Raw genomic sequence first — 22,117 nt, forward strand, 5'->3', positions numbered from 1 at the left:
AAATAATAAGGTTGGATACTTTTCTAATAGACCTCGTATTTGATCCACTGTGGATTTTTCCAGTTTTCCCACCTACAAAGAATGTAGAGGTCTGTAATTTTTTATTGTGGGTACACTTCAACTGTGAGAGACAGAATCTAAAAAAAAAAAAATATATCAGAAAATCACATTGTATGATTTTTAAATAATGAATTTGCTTTTTATTGCATGAAATAAGTATTTGATCCAACAAAAAACAGACCTTAATATCTGGTACATAAACCATTATTTGCAGTTACAGAGGTCAGACGTTTCCTGTAGTTCTTGACCAAGTTTGCACACTGCAGCAGGGATTTTGGTCCACTCCTCCATACAGATCATCTCCAAATCCTTCAAGTTTGGGGTTTCAGCTCCCTCCAACGATGTTATATTGAGTTCAGGTCTGCAGACTGGGTAGGCCACTCCAGGACCTTGAAATGTTTCTTATGGAGCCACTCCTTAGTTGCCCTGGTTCTATGTTTCGGGTCACTGTTATGCTGGAAGACCCAGCCACGACCCATCTTCAATGCTCTTACTGATGAAAGGAGGTTATTTGCCAAAATCTCACGATACATGACCCTATCCATCCTCCCTTCAATATGGTGCAGTCGTCCTGTCCCCTTTTCAGAAAAGCACCCCCAAAAATTATTTTTCCACCCCATTCTTCACAGTTGGGATGGTGTTCTTGCTCTCATCCTCCAAACACGGTGAATGGAGTTGATACCAAAAAGCTCTATTTTGGGGTCATCTGACCAGATGACCTTCTCCCATGCCTCCTCTGGATCATCTAGATGGTCCCTGGTAAACTTCAAATCCCTGCAGGATTTTAAACCATGACAGCGTTGTGTGTTACGAATGTAATCTTTGCGATTGTAGTCCCAGCTCTCTTCAGGTCATTGACCAGTTCCTCCTGTGTAGTTCTGGGCTTTCTCAGAATCATCTTTACCCCACAAGGTGAGATCTTGCATGGAGCCCCAGGCCGATGAAGATTGACAGTCATCTTGGGTTTCTTCCAATTTATAAGAATTACTCCAACAGTTGTTGTCTTCTACCAAGCTGCTTGCCTGTTGTCCCATAGTCCATCACAGCCTTGTGCAGGTCTACAGTTTTGTCCCTGGTGTCCTTAGACAGCTCTTTGGTCTTGGCCATGGTGGACAGGTTGGAGTGTGACTGAATGTGTGCACAGGTGTCTTTTACACAGGTAACGAGTAGCAATTAATGCAGGTGTAATTAATACAGGTAAAGAGTGCAGAATAGCAGGGCTTCTTAAAGAAACACTAACAGGTCTATGAGTGCCAGAATTCTTGCTGGTTGGTAAGTGATCAAATACTTATTTCATGCAATAAAATGCTAATTCATTTTTTTTTTAAATGATACAATGTTATTTTTTGATTTTATTTTATTTTTTTTTTTAGATTGTGTCTCTCACAGTTGAAGAGTACCTACGGTAAAAATGGAAAAACTCTCCATTCTTTGTAGGTGGGAAAGCCTGCAAAATCAACAGTGGATCAAATACTTATTTGCCTCACTGTACAACCCAACGCACCCTGACACCTTTGCGGCGATTATTAACAAAATGCTGCTTGCTACCTGCAATGTAATATGCTGTTAAGTTTACACATATCCCTGGGTGTGGAGAACCTAAGACAACCACTTTAAATCAGAGCCCTCAGCGTCGCTGCAAACCCTCTCCGTAGGCTGACATGTACCTCCCAAATGTCGAAACAATGGAGACCGTATGTTATGTGGGCCGCTGAAGAGGAGGTACTGCTGGCTTACAAATTTTGTGTATTTAGTTGTGTGTTGTCACAACATTAAATTGTTACTTTTTGGCTTATTCATTGTCCGTTCATTTGCGCCCCCTGTTGTGGGTCCGTGCTACGACACCTTCCCAACAGGATTTCTCGGCCATTCGTCATGGATTCCGAGGGGCGTCAACCCGAGCTTGAACGGCCAATGGAAGAGCCAGGAGCGCAGGCGTCAGCGGGAGGCGTGTTGAGTGAGCTGCAGCAGATCTTAACCGCCTTCACGGCTCGGCTAGATTTAGTGACCGAGCAGAATGTTCTCCTTAACCGGAGGGTGGAGGCTCTCACCGCCAGGGTGGAAGCGCGCGATCAGGGCGCTGCTGCAGCCACTCCTCTTGCTGGTCCTGGGCCCGTAACAGACGTTCCACTGGTCGTTCAACGACCCCCCCCACCGTCCCCTGAAGCATACATAAGCCCTCCGGAACCGTACGGGGGTTGTGTTGAGACGTGCGCAGACTTCCTCATGCAGTGTTCGCTCGTCTTTTCACAGCGTCCTGTCATGTACGAGTCAGACGCCAGCCGGGTGGCTTATGTTATTAATGTGCTTCGAGGAGAGGCACGCGCCTGGGCTACGGCGCTTTGGGAGCAGAATTCACGGCTCCTAACGTCTTATGCTGGGTTTGTACGGGAGTTCAAACAAGTGTTTGACCATCCCAACAGAGGCGAGACCGCTTCGAGCGTGCTGCTGTCAATGAGACGGGCGTTGCAGCGCAGCCGAGTATGCAGTCGACTTCCGCATCGCTGCAGCGAGGTCCGGCTGAAATAACGTTGCGCTCCGCGCCGCCTTCATAAATGGACTGTCTCCGGTCCTGAAGGAGCACCTGCTGGCTAAGGAGGAACCGCGGGATTTTGACGGGCTTGTCGATTTGGTTATACGCTTAGACAACAGTTTGAATGAGCACCGTCGGGAGCAGGCCGGGGGGCGTGACCGGGCACGAGCCGTCCCTCCCCCTTCCGGTTCCGAAAAGGTGACATCGTCCCCACGCTTCACTGCCAGAGAGCTCCGTGTGGCTACAGCTCCCCCTGCTGAGGAGGCTATGGACACGAGCAGGGCCAAAGTAAAAACAAACGTCAGACAAAGGAGGCTGGCCCGCGGGGAGTGTTTTGTCTGCGGCTCTTGTGAGCATATGCAGAAGGACTGCCCCAAAACGGTCAAACTACAACGCCCGTCCTTAGAAACTGGGCTAAGGGTGGGTCATAACACGCACGCGGGGAAATCCCGCAAATCTGCACGAATCCCAGTGACGATCCTTTGTGGGGATCTAACCCTTCACGCCCCAGCACTGGTAGACACGGGGTCGGAAGGGAATCTGCTAGATAGCAGATGGGCAAAGGAAGTAGGGCTCCCCCTGGTGGCTCTGCCGGCACCACTGCAGGTGCGAGCACTAGATGGCACCCTGCTTCCATTAATCACACATCAGACACAGCCAGTGACCTTGGTTGTGTCTGGAAATCACAGGGAGGAGATAGTGTTCCATGTAACACCTTCTACCTCCCGAGTGATTTTGGGATTTCCATGGATGGTGAAGCACAATCCCCGGATAGACTGGCCGTCCGGGGTTGTGACGCAGTGGAGCGAAACCTGCCACCGGGAGTGTTTAGGATCCTCGGTTCCTCCCGGCACGACGGCTAATGAGGAGGTTAAAGTCCCCCCCAATCTATCGGCGGTGCCAAAGGAGTACCACAATCTTGCTGACGTCTTCAGCAAAGATCTGGCGCTCACTCTTCCCCCGCACCGACCGTACGATTGTGCCATCGATTTGGTCCCGGGCGCTGAGTACCCGTCCAGTAGGTTGTACAACCTCTCACGTCCGGAACGCGAATCAATGGAGACCTACATCCGGGACTCTTTAGCTGCCGGGCTGATCCAGAACTCCACCTCCCCGATGGGTGCTGGTTTCTTTTTTGTGGGCAAAAAGGACGGCGGACTCCGTCCATGCATTGATTACAGAGGGCTGAACGAGATCACGGTTCGCAACCGATACCCGTTACCTCTGTTGGATTCAGTGTTCACGCCCCTGCATGGAGCCCAAATTTTCACAAAATTGGATCTTAGAAACGCGTACCACCTGGTTCGGATCTGGAAGGGAGACGAATGGAAGACGGCATTTAACACCCCGTTAGGTCACTTTGAGTACCTGGTCATGCCGTTCGGCCTCACTAACGCCCCCGCGACGTTCCAAGCTTTGGTAAATGACGTCTTGCGGGACTTCCTGCATCGGTTCGTCTTCGTATATCTGGACAATATACTCATCTTTTCCCCGGACCCTGAGACCCATGTCCAGCATGTACGTCAGGTCCTTCAGCGGTTGTTGGAGAACCGGCTGTTTGTGAAGGGCGAGAAGTGCGAGTTCCACCACACTTCTTTGTCCTTCTTGGGGTTCATCATCTCCTCCAACTCCGTCGCCCCTGATCCGGCCAAGGTTGCGGCGGTGAGAGATTGGCCCCAACCAACAAGCCGCAGGAAATTGCAGCAGTTCCTCGGCTTTGCAAATTTCTACAGGAGGTTCATTAAAGGCTACAGTCAGGTAGTTAGCCCCCTGACTGCCCTGACCTCCACCAAGGTCCCCTTCACCTGGTCGGATCGGTGCGAAGCCGCGTTCCAGGAGTTGAAACGCCGGTTCTCGACTGCACCAGTTCTGGTGCAGCCTGATCCTGATCGCCAGTACATAGTGGAAGTGGACGCCTCTGACTCAGGGATAGGAGCCGTGCTGTCCCAGAGCGTGGAGGCTGATAAGGTTCTCCATCCTGCACGAAGAAGAAGCCAAGGCGGGGCTGTCGAACCCCACCGAGACCATCATCTCATCCCCGAGTCCACTCTCGTGGCCTCCCTCACCTGGGACGTGGAGAAGACCGTCCGGGAGGCCCTGGCAAGGAGCCCGGACCCGGGGACCGGCCCCAAGAACAGAATGTACGTCCCACCAGAGGCAAGAGCTGCCGTATTGGCCTTCTGTCACGGGTCCAAGCTCTCCTGTCATCCCGGAGTGCGTAGGACCGTGGCAGTGGTCCAGCAGCGCTTCTGGTGGGCGTCCCTGGAAACCGACGTTCGGGACTACGTCCAGGCCTGTACCATCTGCGCCAGGGGCAAGGCAGACCATCGGAGGACCTCGGGACTCCTCCAACCCCTGCCGGTGCCTCACCGCCCCTGGTCTCACATCGGCCTGGACTTCATCACGGGCCTCCCGCCGTCCCAGGGCAACACCATCATTCTCACGATACTGGACTGGTTCTCCAAGGCGGCCCACTTCGTGGCCCTCCCGAAGCTCCCGACGGCCCAGGAGACGGCAGACCTCCTGGTCCACCACGTCATGCGGCTGCATGGGATACCATCGGACATTGTATCAGATCGTGGTCCCCAGTTCTCTTCGCAGGTGTGGAAGAGTTTCTGTAAGGAGCTGGGGGACACCGTGAGACTCTCGTCCGGGTACCACCCCCAGACAAACGGCCAGGCAGAGCGGGCTAACCAGGAGTTGGAACAGGCCCTTCGCTGCGTCACCTCCGCGCACCCGGCGGCCTGGAGTCACCATCTGGCCTGGATCGAGTATGCCCATAACAGCCAAGTCTCGTCTGCTACCGGCCTCTCCCCTGTAGTTGATCTTATCTTATCTGAATGTTATTGGAGAGTAACATCAACTGATGAAACATTACTATGATGTATGGAGTTATTCATGAAAACCCCAAACTAAAATCAGACATTCAGTTAAGTCAAGTCGGGCAGCATGCACTGATGCTGCGCTTTTCCCCATCCATAACTAGAGCCCGACCGATATGGATTTTTTGAGGCTGATGCCGATAATGATATTTAGATGAAAAAAATGCAGATAATCAATAAATCGGCTGATTTGCCGATAGCTGATAAATCAGCCGATATTTTTTATTTATTTAAATGAATAAAATGTTCTTTTTTGGACCCTTAACAAAAAGGTATGAGCTAAAAGCTGAAGCTTTGTCCTCATATTGATTAACTTTATAACAGAGAAGAATTTTCAAGTTCAAAAAATGCAAAAATGCAAGTAGAGCAGTTAGGGGGCTATTCAAACGGGCCAACTAGTAAGATATCACTCCTGAAAATGATCTTTGCCATATCATGTGAGGTAAATCTACCCTACGGTTGGATTTTGGAAAACGATGTGACGGAGAACCAATTCCGATTGGACACTTATATTGCGCACGTCATCTTCTATGAGGAGTACCAAGATGGCCGATAGTGGATTGAAAGTCCGCGGAGTTAACTTTACAGCAAAAAAAACAAAACAAAAGTAAGTTTCTATCTCATATCATTAAAAAGTTATTTACAATTTAGTAAAGCTTGGTCCCAGCCGTCGTATATGACGGCATCGGCTCCAGAGGTTTAATGGCGAACGGCAGTAACTCCTAGAACCCTTCTGGACGACCAGTGAATCTGAATGTTTCAACCTCTTAGCAGTAAATGAAAGTTTTTCATGCCAGAAATAAGGTCTACACAACGTGGGCTTAATAAAAAGCGTGACCGACGCAATGAAGCACATTTGACACATTACTACATAAACTGAGTTAATCAAACTGAGTTGAACTGAAACAGGAGAAATATGGGGTGAATGTAATCGCAAAGTTATTACAAACAACATCCTTATAAACTTACTTGTATGCTTCTGACAGCCAATCAGTGCAGTGTGATGGCAAACTACGGGAGCCGGTGATGAACACATTCAAGCAGGGGTGTAAGCAGCTCTCTGTTAAATGGAGTCAGAGCTCCATCTACTGGACAAACGGTGCAAGGACATTTTACATTGCCGACACAAACATTATTTCAGTAACTGTTCTGTTTACGAGAAATTATCGGTGTTCTATCGGCAAAATTTCGTCCGATAGTGAGTACTTTGAAAAGGGCTGATATCGGCCGATAATATCGGCCGGCCAATATATCGGTCAGGCTGTATCCATAACACCACAGAATCACCATGGGTCCTGGATGGCAACCACCCAGGCAGACAACTGGTCCATTCCACATCTCTAAAATAGCTATCCATCTGCTGCAGCCAGATGAGACATGGGCATCCCTTGATTAAATAAAATTACCAGCCCAGTCTCACGTTTTTTTTTCGTGCTAGCGAGTTAAAAAAAAAACCCATCATGAAAATTCGACTCACTTCATGACAGGGCTTTTTTTAAACACACTATTCCTAATCCTACTCTTCCCTAACCATAACCACCCCGTACCCCCCCCCCCCCCCCCCCCCCCCCGCTTCACTTTTAATTTGGTGCAGCCATCACGGAATGAATTAGAATGAATTTGTGCTGCCGTGACGAAAATGAGGCGCTTTTCGTCACAATATCACAAACCAATAGATTAATGTATATTTCGTGATGCTGAATCACGACATGCCGTGAGACTGGGTTGAAAATTACTCATGATTGTAAGTGTCTCTGCACACATGTGCTAATAATTAGTGATCACTGATGTATTTCATTCCTCTCTGAGCATTGGCAGGTGCATTTCTGGAAAACGTTTCACTCGGCAAACCTCAGCATTTTTTCAGTGTGTGACGTCCTTATTAGCAAAACAGAAGCATCCTAATGACTGACAGACAGAGGGAAAGGAACCTGCTCTGTCCGAAAATGAAGCTTCTGAGCTGCTGTTCAAAAGTGATGCTCAGATTTACAGAGAGGCGATGACACGCTTCACCCTGAAACTGTTAATTTTTTCAGAGTGTCGGATTTTGGAGCCTAAAGTGTGGTGACACGCTGTTTGATACTGAAGCTGTGTACGATGAGTTCACACTGAGATAGTTGATGACTGAATTGCAGTTTTAAGCAGAAATGAGGCGATAATCAGTGAATCGCTGCTGACGCTCCAAAATGACACTGCTGATGCACCAAAATGATGCATGTGCGGTGAAGGCAGGGAGGACCGATTTTTTTTTTTGGGGGGGGGGGGGGGGCGTTTTTTCCGCGACACTAGAAAATAGGGGCACCACACCCCTTGTTTTGGCTGTGCGCCCACTTGCCAAAATGCAGATTTTTTTTTTCAGCGCTCTTCCTAGCATGCAGCCTTCTCTCGGCGATCGATTCTTCTGTGAATATATAACACTGATGCCAGGAAATAGCAAGCCCATTCATAATAAACAACTTTTTTTTTTCAAAATACTAAAAATGTGGCAAAATGACAGTAAGAGTACATAAGCATGTGCTATTTCACGCAGCTCCCACGCTCTGCCATTGTTGTTCCTATCCGCCTCGCTATTTCACGCCACCATTTTGATTGCGAAACATGTAGTCTTGCATGTTATAGAGTTCTATAATGTTCTATGTCTGTGATAACTTGCCCATCTGAGTTACTTACCCTTATTATACTGGTCCTTCAAGAAGCCTCAGAATGCCCCGTTTTGCCCTCAAATTTTCAAAAGTTCCCTCACAGCTGGTGCCTCCCCTTCGCTAAATTTCCCTAGAAAAACCCCTGTATACCAACGCACAGGAGCACCCTGAGTCCTGACGCGCAAATCTGCCAAGTACACCCGTCAACCACTGCACCACACCACACAAGTGCTTCCCAGATGCCTTTTTAGCTACAAAGCTGTGCTCCCAGTCATGAACACAGGGCTCGAAATAATACGTGCATGTGCATGAACCAATAAAGCAGGGGTAGGCAACCTGTTCCAGAAAGAGCCATGAGGGTGCAGGTTTTCTTTGCAGCCACTGACTCCACCAGGTGATTTCACTGATTAACTGATTCCATCTGCTCAAAGTGATATTAATCAGTAAAATCACCTGGTGGAATCAGTGGCTGCAAAGAAAACCTGCACCCTCATGGCTCTTTCTGGAACAGGTTGCCTACCCCTGCAATAAAGGAATAAATAAGAAAAAAAAAATTTCCAATGTGTTGTCTTCGTCTTCCTTGCGTTTTATGACTCTCACACACGGAGCAAGTTGCTGTGACAATTTGTTCGCGCGCGCACGTGAAAAAAAAAATCTGCCGCGGCCGCTGCTCTTCTCTCAAACTCTGTCATAACCACACTGGACCTGCTTCGAGTTGCTCCCTGCGGCGTCATGACGATGCAGGAATAACTGCGTCAGGTGCGCGCAGCAGGGGGGCAGAGAGGAGGTGAGGACGCAGCCTGCAGGTTCTCTGCACAGAGGAATCAGAGTGCAAAGTTTGGCTGCAGCCAGACTGTGCACTCTGATTTCTCTTCTAGTGTATATTTGTTCTTGTGCTGAGCTGCAGCTCTGCTCTCTGAGTTCTGTTATAGTTTATCTTTCCTCCTTTGACTGCGAGATGTGCGCATGTGCGCGAGAATGAACCGTCAGTGAGAAAATGTGGAGATGTCTGTTGTTATAGTTGATGTCCGACATGTCCTGTCTCTGGCAATCAGTCTGTGAGCAGGACTTATGTCCTTTTTTTAACACTGTGAGGACAGAGTTTGAGGGGAGAACAAGGAACTAACTGGCTGCAGCCAGACAGTTTTTTTTTTCTTTCTTTTAATTGTTCACATGCGCGCGCGTGAACGACTCGTCAGTGAGTAAATGTGGAGATGTCCTGCGCCTGGCAATCTGTGAGCAGGACTTATGTCCTTTTTTGTCCTTTATTTAACACTGTGATGAGAGAGCTTTTTTTTCTGTGCTCTTTTTTGAGCATGTAGTTTTACTGCATTGTGTGCAAGGTATAAAAACAATCCTGAGTAAATTTATACTTCAGGAACAATGGAACACAGCAGAAATCATACATTGGCGTCGGGTATCGTTGTCTTGTGAGGGTGTGGCTTCCAGTCACGCTGAGTACCATCCTGTTGCTCTGACTTGCATTGAAACCACTTAATTTCTGCACCGACCACAGGGCACAAACAAAAATTAAGCATGTTTAATTTATATGTTAAATTTCATAAACACGTTTAATTTTTGGCGTCCGATTTGCTTCGTCCTTTGCACCCCTCGCGCTGTTGTGGCGTCGAGCTGCTTGTTTCGGCACTGAGTTGCTTCCACGCGGCATCGTCATGATGACGCACGACGCAACTGGGAGCAGCCCCGGTGTGAAAGGGGCTTTACGGGCCCAGAAAGGAAGAGTCTGACACATCAAACGAGGCGTTTTAAGGCTGATATAAGACTGACTTTTGGTTGTGCAAGTAACTTTTTTTTTTGGTGCAAGTAATTTTTTTGTTACTAGCACCAGTGCAAGTAGGTTAAAAAATGTATTTCGACCCCTGTTAACAAGTTCATCACTCTCACCACATACATACATACACATTGTTGATAGCTAGACTCACCTCAATCTTAGTCTTAGTACAGGATAATTACAAAACGAGATACTCCAATTCTTTCTCAGATTCTCGAGACCTGTAACTAGGACATCCACTGAGTCTGCACAGATCACATTTGTCATTTGACTTCGAAGTCAAGGTCAGCAAACCTTTCCAAACCACTTAATCCAACCAAGTGAATGAACCAGGGTTGGGATATTTTAGATGCATCATAGTTAAATCCTGGCAAAAACCATCCTGGTGAAAACAGGCTTCAGATTCCTAGACTGCCTCCAGTCATTGCGGGAACATCCAAGGAGCCCAAGGGTCCACTAGTCTGAGAAATCACTATTCCTAGTCCTATTACTAAGGAGAGCATGTTGAAGTTGTTCTTACATTTATGGTAGGCTATATGTTGCACTAAAGTAGGTTAAGTAATGTTACAAAAGAGTGACAATTTAAAAAAAACATTTAATTATGGTGAATTACCATTATTTGTTGATTTACAATTCAACAGATTTATAGACAACAGTACAATTTAAGGCTTAAGGATTAATGGTGTATGTCAACAGAATCACATGCTTTATTTTTGTAAATTGAACAAAACTGGATGTGGTTAATTAGCTGTTTGAAAGTATTACATTTATTTGTGAACTTTAAAATCAGTTTGGGGTTGTAATATACACCATCAAATAATATAACGACATTAGGACCAGTGGACCCTAGGACTAGTGAACCGTCCTCAGTTGCTGCAATCAAGGAGATTATGCGTAGTTTTACAGAGAGGGAGAACAAGGCCTTTCTTCCAGTCAGCTAGGGTGACACCTGTCCCCCGGAAAGTAGCAAAGATTGCATGAAATGCATGGAAAACAGGCATCTGCATGAACCTGAAGAAGTTGAACCCAGACAACATAGATCCCCACAGTTTTTCCTGCCTTAAGATGTTTCACCACTTGTCCAAATCTCAGTGAGAGCAACAAGAACAGGAACCGCAGCACTGGACATATCCATCATCTTGACAGGAGGATCAACCTTACACACCTGTTCAAAGCAGGTAGAGCAGGACTGTCGGAGCATCCATCAGGACTGACTTTTTAACCACAGAATTTGTTTATTTATGATGGTAACCACAATCTACAACTGTACTTTTTTTATTTATTCTACAATCAGATAACAACACAATAAGGTGCCTTGTATGTGTGTGTGTGTGTGTGTGTGTGTGTGTGTGTGTGTGTGTGTGTGTGTGTGTGTGTGTGTGTGTGTGTGTGTGTGTGTGTAGCAGTACCTAAGTAGTACACTTTCTCAAACACTGTACAAAGGGAAATATTTAAGTTTTAACTAGCAGCTTTAGTTGCTAGTTAGTTTGTAAATTTAAATAAATCTTCTTTGTCTTTCGGCTGCTCCCGTTAGGGGTCGCCACAGCAGATCAATCGTTTCCATCTCACCCTGTCCTCTGTATCTTCCTCTGTCACACCAATCACCTGCATGTCCTCCCTCAGTACATCCATAAACCTCCTCTTTGGCCTTCCTCTTAATCCTCCTGCCTGCATCCTTCTCCCTATATACCCTGGGTCCCTCCTCTGCACATGTCCAAACCATCTCAATGTCACCTCTCTGACTTTGTCTCCAAACTGTCCCACCTGAGCTGTCCCTCTGATATGTTCATTCCTAATCTTGTCCATTCTCGTCACTCCCAAAGAGAATCTCAACATCTTCAGTTCTGCCACCTCCAGCTCTGCCTCCTGTCTTTTTGTTAGTGCCACTGTCTCTAAACCGTACAACATAGCTGGTCTCACTACTGTCTTGTAAAGTTTCCCCTTCACTCTTGCTGATCTTCGGTCACAAATCACTCCTGCCACCTTTCTCCACCCACTCCACCCTGCCTGCACTCTCTTTTTCACCTCTCTACCACACTCTCCATTACTTTGAACAGTTGACCCCAAATACATAAACTCATCTTCTTTCACCACTTCTACTCCTTGTAACTGCACTATTCCACTGGGCTCCCTCTCATTCACACACATGTACTCAGTCTTGCTTCTACTGACTTTCATTCCCCTGCTCTCCAGAGCATATCTCCACCTCTCCAGACTAGACTCAACTTGCTCTCTATTCTCACTACAGATCACAATGTCATCTGCAAACATCATAGTCCATGAGAACTCCTGTCTGATCTCATCCGTCAACCTGTCCATCACCACTGCAAACAAGAAAGGACTCAGAGCTGACCCTTGGTGTAATCCCATCTCCACCTTGAATGAGTCTGTCATTCCTACTGCGCATCTCACCGCTGTCACACTATTCTTGTACATGTCCTGCACTACCCTAACATACTTCTCTGCCACTCCAGACTTCCTCATACAATACCACAGCTCTTCTCTTGGCACCCTATCATAAGCTTTTTCTAAGTCCACAAACATACAATGTAACTCTTTCTGGCCTTCTCTGTACTTCTCCAACAGTATTCTCAGACCAAACAGTGCATCTGTAGTGCTCTTTCTCGGCATGAAACCATATTGCTGCTCACAGATCTTCACCTGTTTTCTAAGCCTAGCTTCTACTGCTCTTTCCCATAACTTCATGCTGTGGCTGATCAACTTTATGCCTCTGTAGTTACTGCAGCTCTGCACATCACCCTTGTTCTTGAAAATACGAACCAGCACACTTCGTCTCCGCTCCTCAGACATCCTTTCACTTTCCAAGATTTTATTAAACAATCTGGTTCGAAAGTCCACTGCCATCTCTGCTAGACATTTCCATGCCTCCACTGGAATGTCATCTGGACCAACTGCCTTTCCACTCTTCATCCTCTTCATAGCAGCCCTCACTTCTTCCTTACTAATCTCTTATACTTCCTGACTTACTCTCACCACATCATCCAGCCTTTGCTCTCGCTCATTTTCTTCATTCATCAGCTCTTCAAAATATTCCCTCCACCTTCTCAGCACACACTCCTCACTTTGTCAGCACATTACCATGTGCATCTTTTACCACCCTAACCTGCTGCACATCCTTTCCAACTCTGTCCCTTTGTCTGGCCAATCGGTACTGATTGTTTTCCTCTTCCTTACTATTGAATTTCTTGTACAGCTCGCAATATGCCTTTTCCTTCGCTTTTGCCACTTCTCTTTTCGCCTTAAGCCATACTCCTGTCTACTTTCTTCATCTCTCCGACTAAACTTTTTCGCCAACCTCTTTCTCCTTATGCTTTCCTGGACCTCTTCATTCCACCACCAAGTCTCCTTGTCTTCCTTCAACTGTCCAGATGTCACACCCAGTACTGTCCTAGCTGTCCCCACTTACCACATCTGCAGTACTTTTCCAGTTGTCCAAAACTGCTTCCCCTCCAACCAGTGCTTCTCTCACCTGCTCGCTAAATTTCACACAACAGTCTTCCTCCTTCAGCTTCCACCATCTGATCCTTTGTTGAGCTCTCACTCTCTTCTTCTTCTTTACCTCGAAAGTCATCCTACAAACGACCATCCTATGCTGTCTAACAACACTCTCTCCTGCCACCATCTTACAGTTTCTGATTTCTTTTAGCTTGCATCTCCTATAAAGAATGTAGTCCACGTGTGTGCACCTTCCTCCACTCTTATATGTTACCCTGTGCTCCTCACTTTTCTTAAAGTAGGTATTCACCACAGCCATTTCCATCCTTTTTGCAAAATCAACTACCATCTGTCCTTCCCCATTCCTACCATTGATACCATATCTACCCATTACTTCCTCATCACCTCTGTTCCCTTCACCAACATGCCCATTGAAGTCCGCTCCTATCACCACTCTTTCATGCTTGGGCACACTCTCCACCACCTCATCTAACACACTCCAGAAATCTTCTTTCTCCTTCATCTCACAACCTACCTGTGGGGCATATGCACTGATGATATTCATCATCACCCTTTCAATTTCAAACTTCACACTCATCACCCTGTCAGACACTCGCTTAATCTCCAACACACTTTTAACATACTCTTCCTTTAAAATGACCCCAACACCATTTCTCTTCCTGTCCTCACCATGGTACAACAACTTGAACCCACCGCCGATGCTCCTGCTCTTACTCCCCTTCGACTTGGTCTCTTGCACACACAAATGTCTACCTTTCTCCTCTCCATCATATCAGCCAGCTCTCTCCCTTTACCAGTCATACCACCAACATTCAAAGTCCCCACTCTCATTTCCACCCTTCTAGTTTTCTTCTTCTCCTGCTGTTTGTGGAAATGTTCTCCTCCTCTTCTTTGTCGTCTTCGCCCAGCAGTAGCCCAATTTCCACTGGCACCCTGTTGGGGAACAGCACCGGTGGCGGACATTGTTAACCCGGGCCTGGAAATTCGATTCTTAGTCTGCATAGTTGTGTTGGCTTGTTTTACGCCGGATGCCCTTCCTGACGCAACCCTCCTCATTTATCCAGGCTTGGGACCGGCACTCAGAATGTACTGGCTAGACACCCCATGTGGCTGAGTTTGTAAATTTAAATAAATAATACCATTAAACGCAGTACATAGGTTATATTATTATATCAATAAGGCTTTATTGGTTCACATGGCAACATTCACAAGCTAACCAGCTTTAGATTAAGAAGTGTCCTATTTAGGGCCTGAGGCCCAAGATACAGTATCATGAAGTGGACCAGACTCAACACTCCTGCTGGACTTTAAGCCCCTTTTACACCGGGCTTGCATACAGTTATGTTGTGATGCGTATGGATTACGCTGGAAAATTGTCCAGCTTTGGCATAGCCCCTGTGTAGGCTGTTGTGTATTTGCATGTGGTTGCATTCCTAGTCTTGCTTTCAGTCCACTCCTGCCAACTTTTATTTATTTTATTTTTTTGACATTGTGGAAATGCGCTCCGTTCTGAAAACAGAGAGAGAGAGAAAGAGAGAGAGCGAGTGGAGGGGAAAAGTTTGGCTCCATGATGCTACAGACTGACACGCAGATGGTTTTGATACATTGGAAAAAGTCAAATGACATTATTTCCAGCAGTTAATGGCCTTTGTTAATGTGCCACGTGAGAGAACTTAAGAAGGTGAAAATTCCAAGATCTCCAGCCGGCAATTGAGCACGCATTCTGTGCATGAGGAGTAAATGGTGGACATGTCCTCTCGCTGGCCATCCATCCATGAGGAGTTATACTGGACATGGAAATGTTCTCTCGCTGGCGATCAGCCCGTGATAAGGAGTTAACAGACTTTTTATTTAACTTGCCACAATCTTGAGAGAACTGGAGGAGATGAAAGCAATGCAGAGCTGCATCTGACAGTTGCGTGCGCGATCCGTCCGTGAGAAATGGAACGGTGGACTTGGACATCTGCTCTTGCTGGCGATCTGTCCATGAAGAGTGGATGTGGACATGTCCTCTGAACATGGAAGCTTGGCTCGCCTCTCCTTCTGTGGTTTGAAGCTTGTAGCCCTCAGCATACTGCTGCATAGAGTAGCAAAAACTCAGCGCGGAGCTGCTTAAACTTGGCATAGAGCTGCTTAACTAGGCGTAGTCAGTATGCCCCAATACACACTCTACATTGGCCCCGGTGTAAAAGGGGCTTTACACCAGTCCAATGCCGATTACTACCCCAGTCAAGGGGGAGTAAGTTTCAAAGAAAATAGATTCCACCAGGACAAGACATTTTCTGAAAGTACTTATGTCAATCTGTTAAAGTCCCACATTAGGGGAGCGCACTCTCGTTTGAACCCCTGCGTAATATCGTGGGATTTGACCACTTCTGGGGACAGGCTCCCATTGCACAATGCTAACACAGCATAACTTCACATGGATAAATGGTGTACTGTTTTGTTTTTGGCTGCAATCACCGAAGCAGTCGTGAAAAGCGGGGTTTTTCAGTTTCCAGTGGAGAAGGGAAAACAAGGTAAATGGGAGAGGTTGTGTCGCTACGTTTTAGCCTACACAGCTAACCAGAGTAGCGGTGTTCTCTCGCCTGCACAACCACCTCGACACGTTTGAGCTCCAAGTCATAAACAAACCACCACACGTCCACTTTCCATCGCATCGTCACTTTTTCTTTCCATTTTAACTTTGTTTGCCATATAATTTGCCCAAAAACTGAGAGAGGGATGTCACCGGATGTAGGGTGATTGCGTCATCATATGCGTCACATTTTAACCCTTTAGCATCCACCCTCAAATGAGACTGCGCTGGCCAATTCTACATCGGTGCAAGTAGAAGCTAATACACTATATGCAAAATTTAGGCTGAAAATTTCTTTTTTATACAGCATTATACACAAAAACCCCTACTTGCGCTGGACCAGTCACAAATCTAAGCAACATGCTACCACAGTCTGTAGCAGAGTCGCAGATGGAGAAATCCTCTGCCATGACCTCAGTATCTATGGGGTATTTTTTTAGGGGTGTAAATCATGAGTTTCACCACAACAATACTATACTGACTGATCAATAATACAATATTCAGTAATATCACAAAGTCTGCCACAATTCACATCATTTCAGGGGCGATATCATATGTCTATTAGCTGCCTGGTGCTAGGTCACTGCCAGAGAACAAATGTTTAGGAAAGCAGGGTGCATGGACAGAAATGGTGACAGGAGTGGCATGTAAATCTCCTCTGTGATTTTGAATCATTGATTGTTGAAGCAATACATTGATCTTTATCAGCGTATCATTAAACTCCTATCATTTTTGTTACAAAATTTAGTATGTTTTTTAAGAACCTGGCAAACTATACCAGTTTGCTGAAAAAGATTTATTGCCACTTTAAGGGAAAAAGCAATTTGTTAACTTGAGTCATTGCTGAAAAGACACCGCTGCATCGCTAATACCAGACTGACCATGCATCATAATTATTGAGATGGGCTGATTCAGTTACTGGTTTATTGTCAACTAAATTTGCATTAAATCCATCTTTTAAGAATTCTACTGGTGTTGCCGGCTGTAATTTAACATCACATCATTTCCAACAATTTAGTATCTGTCTCAATTTGTATGCACATTCATGAAATGAAAAGAGGAAACTTAGTCACTCAAAAATCTACTGATCTGCATGACAAAGAGACTTTTTTCCCCTGTTGGCACTTACCACTGTTATCACTGTTCGCCTACTTTATGTAAATAATGTCAATAATACAGCAATAAAATTAAACTGACACTATGACAGACTACAAACAACAAAGAAGCATACCTCCTGCTAAGATCTGCTGCTCCAGTTCCGCCATTTGTTTGCGATAGGCCCTCAGTGCTGCCTCCTTAAATGTGGGTCGAACACGTTTCTTGGGTGGAGCCTCTGTTGGTTTTTCTTCTGGAACATTTTTGTTTTCATCCTCTTGCTGTTGCTCCTCTTTTACAGACACTTCAACAGCTTCATCTACAATGTCTTCTATCTCCTCTAACTCTTCTTCACCTTCTTCCATCTCCTCTGTCACATCATTGTCCTCTGTCTCATCAGGTTCTTCAACATCAACATATTCCACCATAGCGTCATATTCAGTAGTGTCCTCAGTCAATTGCATTTCAATTTCCTCAGTGTAGTCCTCATCATATTGCTCATCCAGTCTGCAATCATACTCCAAAACACCTGCCTCTTCACCAGCTTCAAAATCCTCAGTAGTCTCAAAATCTTGCGTGGCCTCAGGATCCTGAGGAGCATAATTTTTTTGAGAACTGTCAATGTCAACAGACACAACATAGTCCTGAGACATTTCACTATTTTGTACAACCTCTTCTGTCTCATTGACATTAGTTCTGTTCTCCAAGTTAGCGAGTACCTGCTCCATTACTTCAACATAGTGGGTCTCATTGTCCACGGACTGCTCTACAACATCTGCTGCAACATCTATTTTCTCTTTCTCTGCCCTGATGTAGACAGGCTCTCTATGCACATCTGGTTCCACAGTAACACTGGAAGTATTTGCAGTTGTGGTTGACAAGTTACGGAAACGTCCCAGAAATGAGGAAGAGGAGTTGGCAGGTTCCTCAGAGGGAGCAGAAGAAGTCTGAGAGCCAGATTTCCAGACAACCTCCAGAGCAGACTTAGCTCTATGAAGTGTGGATCCAAAGCCAAAACCGAATGACTTCTCACTAAGGTCTATGCTCAGCCTACTACTCCACGACTTGGGCACTTCCTCAACCTTCTCAGTTCGAATCTCACTCTGGCTGCGGTACATACTTGAGGACTTATTCTGGTTCTGGTGAAAACTGTGATTGACATCCAGTTCTGGAAATTTTTCCTTTAGACCTGTTTTAGCAATTTCTTTGGGGGTATCTTTAGTGGTTGCTTTGGGTGCTGTTTTAGGGGCTTCAGTGGGACCTGTTTTAGGCATCTCTTGAGTGGTGGCCTGAGGCCATTCTTTCATGACAATTTTTGGGGCTTCTTTGGGTGCAGTTTTAGAAGAATCTTTTATGATCATTTTCGCAGTATCTTTAGGTGCTACTTTATGCATCTCATTTGAGGTCTCTTTTGAGGGTTCTTTTTCAGATTCTTTGGCAACCACTTTAGCAGTAACTTTTACACTTTCGTTTGATGTAACTTGAGGGGGTTCCTTAGCAATAATGACTTTGGGTGATTCTTTCGGAGATTCTTTTGGAGTTGCTGCTGGGCTCATAATTGGGGTCATTTTAGGACTCTCTTTCGGTGACTCTTTAGGACTATCTTTTGGAGTCATTATTGGGCTGTCTTTTGGAGTCACTTTAGAAGTGACCTTAGCTGGTTCACTAGAAATTACTTTAGCTGTCACTTTAGATGACTCTTTAAGGGGAGACATTGTGATATCTTTAGTTGTAGGTTTAGGAGTCTCTTTAGAGATGCCTTGAGATAATTCTTTAACTGTTGATTTATAAAGGTCTTTAGGTGACTCTTTAGAAACTGCTTTAGAGGTCACTTTAGGTGAACCCTTATTCGATATTTTTATTCCTTCCTTAGGTAATATTTTAGAGGTTTCATCTTTGGAAGCCAATTTAGCTGGCTTATGTGTTGTTTTTGATGAAACCTTCGATGCATCCTTAGATGATGGTTTGTTGGTTTCTTTTGTGGTCACTTTACATCCTTCTTTAAACTGTTGAACAGAGGTCTTGACAGACTCATGTTCTGTAATAGGAGCAATTATGTGGGTGGTAATTGGAGGCAAGGCAGAATCTCTGTCAAGCATCATGAAATCTTCATCCCCTTCAAACTGTAAATCAACCTCCTGACATTTAGTTATGTTCTCCGGGAATCCAGGAATGGTTGAAGGGTCAAATGGGCTGCTAACTTCAATGGAGGCTTCCAAGCCTGAGTCAGCACCTTGTTCAAGATGATGCCAGTCTTTCCAGGGTGATAGGTCACCTTGCAGAGAGAGCTGGGAGCCACTGTAGTGGCTCCTGTCACCAGACATGCAAACAAGTCCATTGCTCACTCCACTGTCTATAGTCTCTGTAGTCTCATTGTGTTCATAGGGTTTATTTCCTTGGCTGAGGCCGGAGCTTGCATACCAAGAGGATGCCATGTCTTCTTGTTTTCTCTGCCACAATTCCTGGTCTGAGGAGGACAGCAAGGAGCCGCCATTAGCCCGTGTAAAGTACTGACTTTCTGAGAAGTCTTCAGAGTATGACTGGCAGAGTTTTGAGCAGTCAGACTCAGAGCGGCTGAGTTTTGGGGTGGAATAGTCACTCTGGGAGAGCCAGCCAGGGGTTAGATCAGAGTAGTAAGCCTTTGCATGCTTATCTGAGTCATAGTAAGAGTCATCAGCATAGTGAACTGACCCCAAGTACCCTGCGTCATCTCCTGGTCGGTTATGGTCATGAGACCGTCTCTTCTCTGATTTGCTCTTATGTACAGGTTTTGAAATTACCATTGCATATTTATTTCTGCTTAATTCATCTAATTCTTTGTCACTATCCATTGAGTCCCAATCATCACTCTCTACAACTTTATCCTTTCCTGAGATTTTAATGTCCACGCTTTCATATGTTTGTGATGAAGACATTGTTTTGTCTTTTCTATCCTTTCCATCGTGTGTTAAGCTATCAGTGGAGACTGTAATACCTGTTCCTTTAAGCTTATAACATTTTTTCAAGACTAAATCCCTATCTTGTGGTGTTGCAAATATAACAATAATTGGGCGGGGTTTTGCATTAGAACATTCTCTCTGTTGGCCTAACCTATGAGCGAGTTCAATTTTAATGGTTTTATGGGCATCAATAAATCCCATTTTGTCTTTTATTATTTTATATATAAGGCTCTCTGTTTTCTCTGACCCTTCTTCAGGAACATTAAGGAACCTCAGGGTTGAATTATTGGCCTGCTGGCTAATCTGTTTTATATAATCATGGATATCACGTGTTTCTCTTCTAGACTGGACAAAACCGGAGCGAAGCTGTTCAATTTCACTCTGAACTACTTCCACGCTGCTTGAGATTTCATCAATGGAGCTCTTTAGTGCATTTACATGGCCACGAAGTTCAGACAATTCTGTTTCTATTTGGCTAATCCCCTGAAGTTCCTTGAAGATCATCTCCATGACATCCTGGGTTTGACTGATACAACCTGTAGAAGAGGAACCAGGCTCCAGGGTGGAGCTTTTTTGCTGCCGACCAGCACGGTCCAAGGACTTGCTCCGGATGCCCAGTGTCTTCCTCCAGTTGCTCACCTCTGAATCTGAAGATACACACTCTTGACTCTTTTTCCATTTTCTCAGCTTGCGCAGGGCACCTAGCCGAAGTGTGTGTAGACTGGAGCGTTCCACCCGTTCACCCTCTGAACTACCATCAGAGGGAGCCAAACTGATTAGGCTCTTTCTGTTTCGTCTTACTGGCATCGTGTGTGATCTCTGGTCATCCAGACTCCGTGCAAGTTTTGCCTCACTCAAACAGTCAGAGTAGCTACTGTCAACTGAAAGATCCTCAGGAAAGATATTTTCATTATTGTTCAAAAAAAGAGAGTTTTTAGGAAGTCCGTTTGCTATAGCTACACGATAACTGAAAGTGGGTGAAAGAGATGAGCAGTTCTTTACGTTGTCGTCTTCAAGAGATATGTTACGTGCCGAAGAGCATTTGGAAATATTTTTAACTGTCGTCTTCAGTGTGGTTGAGAGAGTTAAATTATGTGCTTGCAAATCTGCGTTTAATTTAGGCTCTTTATTATCACTTCTCTCTTTCTTCTTTATGGGGTTTGCCAGTTTCTTTGTAAACATTCCTTTGCAAATCTTTTCAATGTAGGAGGATACAGTCTTGATTAGGGCAGAAACCATGGATGGCAATCCTGTAGAATGTTTTTTCTCATTTAGTGAAGGTGCAGTTGGCTGAGAAAACAGTGTTTGTGAGGCAGGCACACTTAATCTGTGCTTGACAGAAGAAGCCCAGCTCTGAGTCACTAAAACCACAGGCTGAATTGAGACTCACTAGTACTTTTAAATCCCGTGGCACTTATCCAGACAGGAGCATCCCTAAAAGACAGAGAAAAAAAATGAATATTCACAATTTAGTTGTGCATTCTTGGCTCGTTAAAAGAATTAGAACACTAAGTAAAACACATTTTGACATCAGTGTGGTCGAGTGAGACATTGGCAATACACCTGTTGGAGAGAAAATACAAGGTCTGTTAGAAAAGTATCTGACCTTTTTATTTTTTTCAAAAACCTGATGGATTTGAATCACGTGTGCTTGCATGAGCAAACCTTGAACCTTCGTGTGCATGCGTGAACTTTTTCACGTCTGTCGATTGCATCATTTTCTGGTAAGCAGCCTTTGTGTGAGGTGTGTGTCATGCGCTCAGCGTTTTTTCATTCCAAGGAAAAAAACAGAACGACTGGAGCAGCGCCGCATCAAATTTTGCCAGAAACTGGGCGACGGACAGGTGGAAACCATTTGGATGATTCAGACGGCTTTCGGTGACGATCCTAAGCTCATCACACAGATTAAGGAGCGGTACAATCGGTTTAAAGACGGCCGCACAATGGTGGAGAGCGAGCCATGCTCCGGTCGGCCATCAACATGCTGAAACGACCAGATCATTTCCAAAGTGAACGCTGTGGTGATGCGGGACTGTCGTGTGACTATCCGAGAAATTGCGGAAGAGGTGATCATCAGCACTTTTTCGGTACATTCCACTGTGACAGAAGATTTGGCCAT

General features: G+C 45.5%; 1 protein-coding gene across 1 annotated transcript in view; it reads right to left on the reverse strand.

The window, feature by feature from the left end:
* Positions 1–21,453, reverse strand: part of LOC117524952 (protein unc-13 homolog C-like) — a 495,429-nt gene extending 473,976 nt beyond the window's left edge. The window contains 1 exon segment of the mRNA XM_034186767.1: positions 17,196–21,453. Coding sequence (XP_034042658.1) covers positions 17,196–21,237 — 4,042 coding nt within the window. The 5' untranslated portion in view covers positions 21,238–21,453.
* Between the last annotated feature and the right edge of the window lie 664 nt (positions 21,454–22,117).

The sequence above is a fragment of the Thalassophryne amazonica genome, chromosome 2 (genome assembly GCF_902500255.1).
Source record: "Thalassophryne amazonica chromosome 2, fThaAma1.1, whole genome shotgun sequence".
Classification (NCBI taxonomy): domain Eukaryota; kingdom Metazoa; phylum Chordata; class Actinopteri; order Batrachoidiformes; family Batrachoididae; genus Thalassophryne; species Thalassophryne amazonica.